This window comes from Microcebus murinus, chromosome 3, assembly GCF_040939455.1.
Source record: "Microcebus murinus isolate Inina chromosome 3, M.murinus_Inina_mat1.0, whole genome shotgun sequence".
Taxonomy (NCBI): domain Eukaryota; kingdom Metazoa; phylum Chordata; class Mammalia; order Primates; family Cheirogaleidae; genus Microcebus; species Microcebus murinus.
Window position 1 is genome coordinate 60907621 of NC_134106.1, and position 12292 is coordinate 60919912.

The 12292-nt window shown below is 38.8% G+C and overlaps 1 protein-coding gene across 5 annotated transcripts in view; it reads left to right on the forward strand.

Annotated features, from left to right (window-relative positions):
• The window catches only part of ALMS1 (ALMS1 centrosome and basal body associated protein), a 192754-nt gene that overhangs the window by 72116 nt on the left and 108346 nt on the right, over positions 1-12292 (forward strand). For all 5 annotated transcript variants that reach the window (XM_076000887.1, XM_076000891.1, XM_076000888.1 and 2 more), the window contains 2 exons: positions 2055-8012; positions 9247-9380. In XM_076000887.1, coding sequence (XP_075857002.1) covers positions 2055-8012; positions 9247-9380 — 6092 coding nt within the window. The remainder of the gene's footprint in view (positions 1-2054; positions 8013-9246; positions 9381-12292) is intronic.

The following is a 12292-nucleotide window of genomic DNA, read 5'->3' on the forward strand; positions in this document are numbered from 1 at the left end:
GTCTTGCTCTTTCCTCAGGCTGGTTTTGTACTCCTGACCTTGAGCGATCCACCTACTTCGGCCTCCGAAGTAGTGCTAGGACTCCAGAGTGCTAGGATTACAGGCGTGAGCCACCACTCCAGGCCAACATATACTTCTTTACCTTACAGTTCACTCCTATATCCATTTCATTCTATATTCAGCTACTGTTTTGAAGCTCACCAGAGGCCTTAGAAAGGTAGTGAAAAGAGTTCAGAATTCAGAGTGAGAATTAAAGACTTGAAAAGTACCAGTTTTTGTTACTTTCTCATTCTGTAACTTTAGAAAAATTATAACTCTTTGTTAGTTACCATTTGGTCTAAGGACTAATAGCATTGAGTATCACCAGGGAGCTTGTTAGAAATGCAGAATTTCAGGTTCCTCCCCAGGCCCACAGAATCAGAATCTATAAGTTAACAGGATCCCCACCTGGAGAAGCACTGTCACATAGTCATCTTTGAAACTCAGTTTCTCTATATGTAAAGTATAGATAATACTTGCTGTCCATATCAACCATCTTAACACCATCTGACTTACCGTATGTTTTACCAACTTATTTATTGTCTGCTTCCTTGTGCTAGAATGTAAGCTCTGTGAGGTAGGGCTGGTTGTCTGTTTGTTTATTGTTGTATCTCCTTTTTCTAGAACAGTGCCTGATACATAGTAAACATTCATATTTTTTGAACAAATGGATGAATGCACAACTTGTCAAATCCAGTCATTTCTATTGTAGTCATTTATTTTACACTGCCATTTAGAACTACTTTCATTTAGAATTATTGTAGTAGTGCAAACTTAGAACATTTCTGTTATTGCAGAAAGTTCTGTATTTTGCTGCTTAGACTTTCACATTCCCTTCCCACTCATCTTGAATCCATATTTCTTTTTTATTTTTATTTTTTTTTAATTTAATAATAAAATAAATTTCTTAATAATGTTTTCTTTATCCTTTTTCTTCTTGCTTGGGGAGAGATGTAATTGAATCCATATTTCTGCAGTACAGTTCTTATCAAAACTGTCAATTCCCCGTGCCATATTGAATAAGTCCAAACTCTTCAGTATGACCTTTAGTGTCTTTCACGGTTTTATATACTTAAAAGAAAAAAATATATATGTAATAGAGGGTGCATTTGTTGGGAGAGTCTGTCAAACCCACTGCATGCATAGCATCCATCTAGGCCACATTGTATTGCTCCTTGTGGGGCGTGTGTGCAAGAGGAACCCATGAAAAAAAGCTGATGATCCTTTGCTATGCCAGGGTTAATAAAGTCTTTTGTCTCTGACTGAGGACTTTATATCTTCTGCCAGTGTACATGACACAATAACATCTTGTGAGTAGGGTGAAATCAAATCCCAGACCCAACAGCACTATCCCATCTCATTGACAGTTTTTTAAAAATCTAAGTTTCTGGCCGGGCGCCGTGGCTCATGCCTGTAATCCTAGCACTCTGGGAGGCCGAGGCGGGCGGATTGCTAGAGGTCAGGAGTTCGAAACCAGCCTGAGCAAGAGTGAGACCCCATCTCTACTATAAATAGAAAGAAATTAATTGGCCAACTAATATATATGGAAAAAATTAGCCGGGCATGGTGGCGCATGCCTGTAGTCCTGCTACTCAGGAGGCTGAGGCAGCAGGATTGCCTGAGCCCAGGAGTTTGAGGTTGCTGTGAGCTAGGCTGACACCACGGCACTCACTCTACTAGCCTGGGCAATAAAGCGAGACTGTCTCAAAAAAAAAAAAAAAATATAAAAATCCAAGTTTCAAGATAATATAATATTCCATCAAATGGATATACTGTTATTTTTAGCCACTACTTTATGATTGAATATTTAAAATATTTTCATGTTAGTTTTTTTTGTCATTAATATCTTTTCATACAAATATTTGTCTTTTTTGATGGCTGTTTCCTTAGCATTTATTTCTAGAAGGTTAAAGGCCCAAGATTGGGAATCTTGCTATATTTTTTTCAGTGCATAGAAAGGAATTTTTAAAATTGAAAACAATATATATAATATTAACAAACCTCATTTTCTTTAGGAGATACTACTAAAGGAGGCATAGCTGAAATTACTCAATCCAATTTGAAATCAGGCATCACTACCACTCCTGGAGATTCAGACACTCTATCACATTTATCCTTGTCCCCTGAGGACCTGTCTCAGTCAGCAGTAAGTTCTCCTCAAGACAATACTATTGGTCAACACACTGATACTCTCAAGCAAAAGACATTAGCAGATACTCATCTAACAGAAGAGACTCTGAAAGTCTCAGCTATTCCTGAACCAACTGACCAGAAGACTAGGACACCAACAGTACCCTCTAGTTCCTACTCACATAGGGGGAAGCCCAATATTTTCTACCGACAGGGCTTGCCAGATAGTCATCTAACTGAAGAGGCTCTGAAAGTTTTAGGTGTACCTGGACCAGCTGACCAGAAGACCGGGATACCAACTATAACCTCTACTTCTCACTCACATAGAGGAAAGCCTGTTATTTTCTACCAACAGGGTTTGACAGGTAGTCCAATACCTGAAGAGGCTCTGAAAGTTTCTGCTGTTTCTGGACCAGCTGACCAGAAGACTCGGATAGCACCAGTACCCTCTACTCCCTACTCACATAGAGAGAGGCCCGGTACTTTTTACCAACAAGAGCTGCTGGACATTAAGCAGACTGAAGAGGCTCTGAAAGTTTCTGCAGTTTCTGGACCAGCTGACCAGAAGACCCGGACAGCACCAGTACCCTCTACTCCCTACTCACATAGAGAGAGGCCCGGTACTTTTTACCAACAAGAGCTGCTGGACATTAAGCAGACTGAAGAGGCTCTGAAAGTTTCTGCAGTTTCTGGACCAGCTGACCAGAAGACCCGGACAGCACCAGTACCCTCTACTCCCTACTCACATAGAGAGAGGCCCGGTACTTTTTACCAACAAGAGCTGCTGGACATTAAGCAGACTGAAGAGGCTCTGAAAGTTTCTGCTGTTTCTGGACCAGCTGACCAGAAGACCCGGACAGCACCAGTACCCTCTACTCCCTACTCACATAGAGAGAGGCCTGGTACTTTTTACCAACAAGAGCTGCTGGACATTAAGCAGACTGAAGAGGCTCTGAAAGTTTCTGCTGTTTCTGGACCAGCTGACCAGAAGACCCGGACAGCACCAGTACCCTCTACTCCCTACTCACATAGAGAGAGGCCCGGTACTTTTTACCAACAAGAGCTGCTGGACATTAAGCAGACTGAAGAGGCTCTGAAAGTTCCTGCAGTTTCTGGACCAGCTGACCAGAAGACCCGGACAGCACCAGTACCCTCTACTCCCTACTCACATAGAGAGAGGCCCGGTACTTTTTACCAACAAGAGCTGCTGGACTTTAAGCAGACTGAAGAGGTTCTGAAAGTTCCTGCAGTTTCTGGACCAGCTGACCAGAAGACCCGGACAGCACCAGTACCCTCTACTCCCTACTCACATAGAGAGAGGCCCGGTACTTTTTACCAACAAGAGCTGCTGGACATTAAGCAGACTGAAGAGGCTCTGAAAGTTCCTGCAGTTTCTGGACCAGCTGACCAGAAGACCCGGACAGCACCAGTACCCTCTACTTCCTACTCACATAGAGAGAGGCCCGGTACTTTTTACCAACAAGAGCTGCTGGACATTAAGCAGACTGAAGAGGCTCTGAAAGTTTCTGCAGTTTCTGGACCAGCTGACCAGAAGACCCGGACAGCACCAGTACCCTCTACTTCCTACTCATATAGAGAGAGGCCCAGTGTTTTTTACCAACAAGAGTTGCCAGATGTTAAGCAGACTAAAGAGGCTCTGAAAGTTTCTGCTGTTTCTGGACCAGCTAACCAGAAGACTCGGGCAGCACCAGTACCCTCTACTTCCTACTCATATAGAGAGAGGCCCAATGTTTTTTACCAACAAGAGTTGCCAGGTGTTAAGCAGACTCAAGAGGCTCTGAAAGTTTCAGGTGCTCCTGGACCAGCTGACTATAAGACTGCCATACCAGCAGTACCCTCTAGTTCATACTCACAGAGAGAGAAGCCTGGTATTTTCTACCAGCAAGCCTTGCCAGACAGTCATTTGCCTAAAGAGGCTCTGAAAGTTTCAGCTGCTCCTGGACCAGCCATCCAAACAACTGGCATACCAACTGTAACCTCTACTTCCTACTCACAAAGAGAGAAGCCTGGTATTTTCTACCACCAGATCTTGGTAGATAGTCATTTACCCAAAGAAGATCAGAAAGTTTTAGCTGCACCTGGACCTGCTGACCATAAAACTGGCATACCACCAACTGTAATCTCTACTCCCTACTCAGATAGAGAGAAGCCTGGTATTTTCTACCACCAGATCTTGGTAGATAGTCATCTACCCAAAGAGGATCAGAAAGTTTTAGCTGCACCTGGACCTGCTGACCATAAAACTGGCATACCACCAACTGTAATCTCTACTCCCTACTCAGATAGAGAGAAGCCTGGCATTTTCTACCAGCAGATCTTGGTAGATAGTCATCTACCCAAAGAGGATCAGAAAGTTTTAGCTGCACCTGGACCTGCTGACCATAAAACTGGCATACCACCAACTGTAATCTCTACTTCCTACTCAGATAGAGAGAAGCCTGGCATTTTCTACCAGCAGGCCTTAGCAGGTAGTCATATACCTGAAGAGGCTCTGAGAGTTTCATTTGTTCCTGGACCAGTAGACCAGACAACTGGCATAGCAACTGTAACCTCTACTTCCAAATCACAACATAGAGAAAAGCCAGGTGTTTTCTACCAGCAGGACTTACCAGGTAGTCATCTAGCTGAAGAGGCTCAAAAAGTTTTAGTTGTTTCTGGACCAGCTGACCAGACGAGTGGCATACCAACTGTAACCTCTACTTCCTACTCACATAGAGAGAAGCCTGGCATTTTCTATCAACAGGTCTTGCCAGGTAGTCATATACCTAAAGAGACTCTGAGAGTTCCATTTGCTCCTAGTCCAGCTGACCAGAAGACTGGCAGACCAACTGTAACCTCTGCTTCCAACTTACATAGAGAGAAGCCCATTATTTTCTATCAAGAAGCCTTGCCAGATACTCACCTACCTGAAAAGGCTCAGAAAGTTTCACCTTCTCTTGGATCAGCTGACCAGAAGACTGACATACCAACTGCAGCCTCTCCTTCCTACTCACCAATAGAGAAGCCCATTATTTTTTATCAACAGACTTTGTCGGATAGTCATCCAACTGAAGAAGCTCAGAAAGTTTCATTTGTTTCTGGACCTGCTGACCAGAAGACTGGCATACCAACTGTAACTTCTACTCCCTACCCACAGAGAGAGAAGCTTGGTATTTTCTACCAGCAGGGCTTGCCAGGTAGTCATCTAACTGAGGAAGCTCTGAAAGTTTCCGCTGTTCCTGAATCAACTGACCAGAAGACTGGCACACCTACAGTATCCCCCACTTCCTACTCACTTGGAGATAAGTCCATAATTTTTTACCCGCAGGTCTTGCCAGACAGTCATCTAACTGAAGAAGCTCTGAAAGTTTCAGTTGTTTCTGGACCAGCTGACCAGAAGACTGGAATACCAACAGTATCCCCAGTTTCCTATTCACTTGGAGAGAAACCCATTATTTTCTATCAGCAGACCCTGTCAGATAGTCAGCTATCTAAAGAAAGTCTGAAAGTTTTAGGTGTTGCGGGACCAGTTGACCAGAAGACTGGGATACCTCCTGTAACGTATTCTTCCTACTCACAGAGAGAGAAGCCTATTATTTCTTACCAACAGGAGTTGCCAGATAGTCTTCTCACCAAAAAGGCTCTGAAAGTTTCAAATGTTCCTGAACCAGCTGGCCAGAAAACTGGAATACCAACAGTAACCTCTACTTCCTACTCACATAGAGAGAGGCCTGGTGTCTCTTACCAGCAAGACTTGCCTGAATTTGATGAAGAAGCTTTAATACTTTCAGGCATTGCTTCAGGAGTTGACCAGAGAAATGTTATACGAATAGTGCCCTCTGGTTCCTACTCACATAATGGGAAGCCCATTATTTCTTACCAGCAAGAGTTGCCAAATTATACTGAAGAAGCTTTGAAAGTTTTAGTAGTTCCTGGAACAGCTGACCAGAAGACTGGCATACAAATAGTGCCTTCTACTTCCTACTCACAGGGAGAACAGTCTATCATTTATCAGCAGGAGTTGCCAGATCTTACTGAAGTAGCTTTGAAATCATTTGGGGTTTCTGGACCTGCTGACCAGAAGACTGAGATACAAAAAGCATCCTCTAGTTCCTACTCACATAGAGAGAAGCCCAGTATTTACCCTCAACAGGAGTTTCCAGATAGTCATCTTACTGATGAAGCTTTGAAAGCTTCAGCTGTTTTTGTACCAGCAGAGCAGGACACTGGGATACCAACAGGAATTCCTAATTACTACTCACCTCAAGAGAAACTCAAGATTTCAGCTGTGAATGCACTGGACGTCCAGAAAACTGAGTTGCCAACAACTACCCCTAGCTCCTACTCATATGAAGAGACGCCCAGGATTTCAACTGTGATTGGACCAGATGACCAGAAGACTCCGTTACTGACAGTTTTTCGTAGCCCCTATTCTCAAAGAGTAAAGCCTGCTATTTTATTACAACAGCAGTTGCCAGATGGAGATCAAAGTGAAAGTATTCTAAAGATTTCAACTGTCCCTGAACCAACTGATGTGAAACCAGTACCTCTCCCAGCTGGGAAACCAGTACCTCTCTCTAGTTCTTCTTTTCAGAGAGAGAAGCCTACTATTTTCTATCCACAGGAATTGCCAGACACACATCTAACTGAAGATACTCTGAAGCTTTCAACAGTTCCTGGATCAGCTGACCAGAAAACGGTATTACCAGTGGTTTCTCCTAGTTCCTTTTCACTCAGAGAGAAATCGAATATTTTCTATCAAAAGGATTTGCCAGATAGACATGTAACTGAAGATGCTCTGAAGTTCTCAGGTGGTCCTGGGCAAGCTGATCAAATTACTGGGTTGCAAACAGTTCCCTCTGATGCTTATTCAGATGGTGAGAAGCACAAACTTGTTTCAAAGCATGTCCAAAGGCAAATAAATAATTTGAATTCTTCTGACTCCAGTGTTAGCTCAAACAATATGCCTTTAAATTCTCAGGCTGATGGTAAAGTTGTAATAAATAAACCAGAATCTGCAGGTCTTGTAGATGTTGGCTCTGAGGAAATCCGGGATGCAGAAAATAGTTCCAAAACTCTTAAAGAAATTCAGACACTTTTAATGGAGGCAGAAAATATAGCACTGAAACGATGCAATTTTCCTGCTCCCCTTGTCCCTTTCAGAGACGTTGGTGATATTTCATTTGTACAATCTAAGAAGGTGGTTTGCTTCAAAGAACCCTCCATGACTGATGTGTGTAATGGTGATTTGCTTCAGAGACAGCCATACACAGAAGAAAGCCCAAACAACAGGTGCATGCAGAAGGATATTGGCACGCAGACAAATTTGAAATGCCAGAAAGGCATTGAAAATTGGGAGTTTATTAGTGCGACTACAGTTAGAAGTCCTCTACAGGAAGCAGAATGCAAAGCCAGTATGGCATTAGAAGAAACCCTTAGGAAATATGAAGCAGCCAAATCTGTGATGAGGTCTGAACCTGAAGGGTATAATAGAACTATTGGGAATAAAATTATTATCCCTATGATGACCATCATAAAAAGTGATTCAAGTAGTGATATAAGTGATGGAAATGGTTCCTACTCATGGGACAGTAATTTACCAGAGTCTTTGGAATCAGTTTCCGATGTTCTTCTAAACTTCTTTCCATATGTTACACCGAAGACAAGCATAACAGATAGCAGAGAGGAAGAGGGTATGTCAGAGAGTGAGGATGGTGGTGGTAGCAGTATAGATTCACTGGCTGGACATGTGAAAAACCTTCTGAAATGTGAATCCTCATTGAATCATGCTAAACAAATACTCAGAAATGCAGAGGAAGAGGAATGTCGGGTACGAGCACGAGGTAAGAACTGATAATTTGTCATAAAGGTAGGTTCAGGCTTATCAGCATTGTAGTTTAATTTGTTTAAAGTTAGATATTTAGAGTTCTAAATTTATTTTTCTATAAAACTGTTAGAATGATTATATTTTCTACTAACAATCCAGAAAAAGCCCATGTAACCAATAATATAGTTACATTATAGTATTAATAGTACTAGTCTGAGTTTAGGGTCACAGGGAGGGGAGATTCTGGTTTCTGACAGAGAGTAAGGAGGCGGCTTGGGCTTCCAAACTCCTAAAGCTGTTGTGTTGTGTTTCCCTGATCCTTCTATTATAGTCGCCTTATTTGGGGGGTAAAAAAAGCCTCCAGTTTGTTCTGCTCTAAATTCTTCTGTGTCCTCAGACTACATAATATTTTCTCTTCCCCATTTCTAATAAAATTCTTAGAGCTGTTCTTAGACATTAGGGAAAAAGACTTAGCAAAGTATTTCACACTAAAACTTGGGCTAAAAGTTTAAAAGAGAATATTTAGTACTTCCAGTAATCTCTAATAGTAGCATTCTATTAAAAACAGTAGCAAAAATCTTTAGGACATTGTGAAGAATATATTTTGAGGGACAATTTATAAGCAATTCAGGCCTGCCTAAGAATCTTCCCTTGAGGTTAACTTCTTAACACTGTTTCTTGTCCATTTTGATTTTACAAAAAACCCCCAACTTTTATTTATTATTTTTAAATATCAACTCTCATGGAAGTGTCAATAACTGTAGCTGGAGCTAAAAGGGGAGGCAAAGGGACTCTTACTTAGGAGGAAGATCAAGATAAAAATGACTGAATATCATATTTAAAGTGGTCTTTTTGTAGAAATATCTACAGTATGGTTTCTAAAAATCAGACTTTTCCATCTGATCTCGTCTGATCTTGGAACTAAGGAGGGTTGGGCCTGGTTAGTACTTGGATGGGAGACTGCCTGGGAATACCAGGTGCTGTAGGCTTTTTTTAAAAAAAGAAAACAAAATCTATATTCTAATAAATTTAATATAATTGAAAAAATAAGTAAATAAAAATCAGACTTTTCAGTGAAATGATCTTTGTCAAGTATTTCTATTAGGTTGTCATATAATTGAGAACATATGCCTTAGCATGTGATAGGCATTAAGTTGCATATGTTAGTGATCTTCTGTGTTCTTATAATTGTTGACAAATTGTCACTTTTGCAATTTATTGTCTCAAGTGTTTTTGTGCTTTCTCTCCAGCCTGGAATATGAAGTTTAATTTGGCACATGATTATGGATACTCCATTTCAGAATTAAATGAAGATGACAGGAGAAAAGTAGAAGAGATCAAGTCAAAATTGTTTGGTCATGGGAGAACAACTGACTTATCCAAGGTATAAAAGAAATCTAGAAATGAGAAAATGTGAAAGAATGGGTGATGGAATTTATATCCCTTGGTTATTGATAATTGGCTAAAGTGTTAGAAGTTTTAATTCTTCAAAAGTCAAGATGTAAGGATGAGATTCTGTAATTTTTGATTAATTCCGAATTCATCTATGAGAAAAATTTATCTTCGAAGAAAAAAAAGAACTGATTTGCTTGTTTTAGCAATGTATTATTAAAGCAGACACACTAAACATCACCCTTATTTTCTCTTGAGGGTGCTATCTTGAAATGCAGATAAATTACAGCTATTTTTAGATGTGTATTTTCTGCTTAAGAATACAGAGCTATAACAGCTTATGTATAAATGACTTTCTTTTTTTTTTTTTTTCTTCCAAACAAGTCAGTTGTCTGAATGACTTTCTTTTTAATGGTACTTCTTTTCCTTCTATTATGAACTATTTCATGCATAGATAAGAGTATATATGGATCATTTATATAAAGAATAAAGGCAAGCAAAAATAATTCTTGTATATTGGCTATTCAGCTTGAAAAATAGAACATTACGAATACTGTTGAAGTTCTTTGTGTCCCTTTCCTCAGTCTTATCTTGACATGTATTGATTTCCCTCCTCTTCAGTATGGTTTTGAACTCGATATAGATGGTATCAGCATGATATATATTTTTCTAAGAGTTGGGTTATTCACACAGCCTTAGGTTTTTGAGATTCTTCTATCTAGATGTACATAATTTTAGTTTATTCATTATTACTGTATAGTATTCCAGCGTATGAATATATCACAGTTTACATTCTACTTGGGATAAGGCATTTGCTCTGCTATTATGAATAGTAATAGGATATGATAATACCTGTCTTATAAGATTTTCATATGGATTGTATGAGATAATGCCTACAAAATGCTTAGTAGAATGTGATATCTAGTTAGTGCTCAATAACTGGTAGCTATGATTATTATTAATTCTATATGAATTGATATAGCTATCATATATTTGGATTTTATGGCCTGATTCATACAGAATTTCTTAGAAAACTACTCTTCAGTGATATTTGTTTTTGTTTTTTTTTTTTTGCATATTTGTGAACGAGCCTACTAATTCAGTGATATATTAATAGCTTAATTATTTGGCTTATCTCAACTTTGGAAAAGCTTTTTAAAAGTATAAAAAATTAGATTAGATTTTTAGGTTTTACATAAATGATTGTGAAAAACAAAATTAACAAATGATAAAACGAATGGAGAATTAGTTGTCTTAGCACTATTTTTTTTAAAGTACCTATTTTTCCCAGTGATCTGCATTTCCCCTAATTTTTAAAAATTTTCATGTGTGTAACAACCAGTCAGTACCAAAAAAAAAAAAAAAAAAAATTTTCATGTGTTGATATTTCCAGACCCCTCAGCAATCAGATTGCCTCCCTTTGGGTAGACTCTAGTTTGTCTGTGTTTTTCTTAAAACAGGATATGCTGAATTAGATGAAACACAGAATTTCACATGTGATCTGACCAGCATGAAGAATTACCATATTTCGTAATTCTCTTTCTGCCAATGAATTCTGAGATTTTTAATGGTCACAGTGTACTTAGGCGTTTTTTCAGAAACACAAACTGCTGCCAAGATTTCTGTTCTCATTTCTTGTTTCTATATAATGTTTTAAAACACTCTGCTGTATTTCTTTTTTTTTTTTTTTTAATTTTAGTGAATTATGGGGTACAAGTGTTAAGGTTACGTATATTGCCCATGCCCCCCTCTCCCTCGAGTCAGAGCTTCAATATAACCTTGCTATATTTCTTCTTCTCGGTTTTACATCGGTGTTCAAGCCTATTGGAATGATTTAAATCTAAATTTGGTGATTTATTAAATATCCCTTCTAGCATTTTGCCATTTGTATAATTGGGAACTCTTTTTATCCAAATTAGTGATAAAAGTCTTTACTAAGACATTTTCCAGAACATATACATACTATATAGCTTATCTGTAAATGATTATGTGAAAATACTAAAATTTACTTGGCAAATACTAAAGCTATAAGAATTTTTAAAACAGAAAAGTTTTTATGAAAGATTTTTATGATTATTATGAAAGCTTGAAAGATGTGATGAGAGGAGGTTGAGCATGGAGTGTTCCAAAAATTGTAAGATATGGATTGTTGGAAAGAAGGAAGAGAAATATATTTTGGGATGAGTATAAGCCTCATCATGCCCAGTTTTAAGAGGCTGTAATAAGTTTATTTTTCTCAGTTTAGGGTATTTGCTTCCCAGTGATATGTCAGGAGGTATCAGGGTAATAAGAAGCCACAAAATAAAAATGACATTTTTAAAGTATTAGTTTTATATAGTAGTATTTTTTAAATGTCTTTAGCTAACGTTTTGTTTTGAAATAATTGTAGTTTCACATGCAAGAGATAATATGGAGAGATCATGTGTACCCTTTATCTAATTTTCCCCAAATGTAACATTTACAAAACTGTAGTGATATATCACAACCACAATATTGATACTGATACAGTAAAAACACACTGTACATTGATATCATAGCAGGGGTGCCTCATGATGCCCTGTAATAGCTACATCTACTTCTTTCCTATGCCCACCATGCACTTAACCCCTAGCAACTACTAATTTGCTCCCCATTTCTATAATTTTATAATTTCAAGGATGTCTTATACATGAAATCATATAGTATGCAACCTTATTGTTTTCTTTTTTCACTCAGCATAATTATCTGGAGATTCATCCAGATTGTTGTGTGTATCAGTAGTTTTTATTTTTATTGCTATGTAGTATTTCATGGTTTAGATGTACCACAGTTTAAATATTCACCTATTGAAGGACATCTTGGTTGTTTTCCAATTTTTGGTTTTGCAAATAAGGCTACTATAAATATTAATGTTCGAGTTTCTGT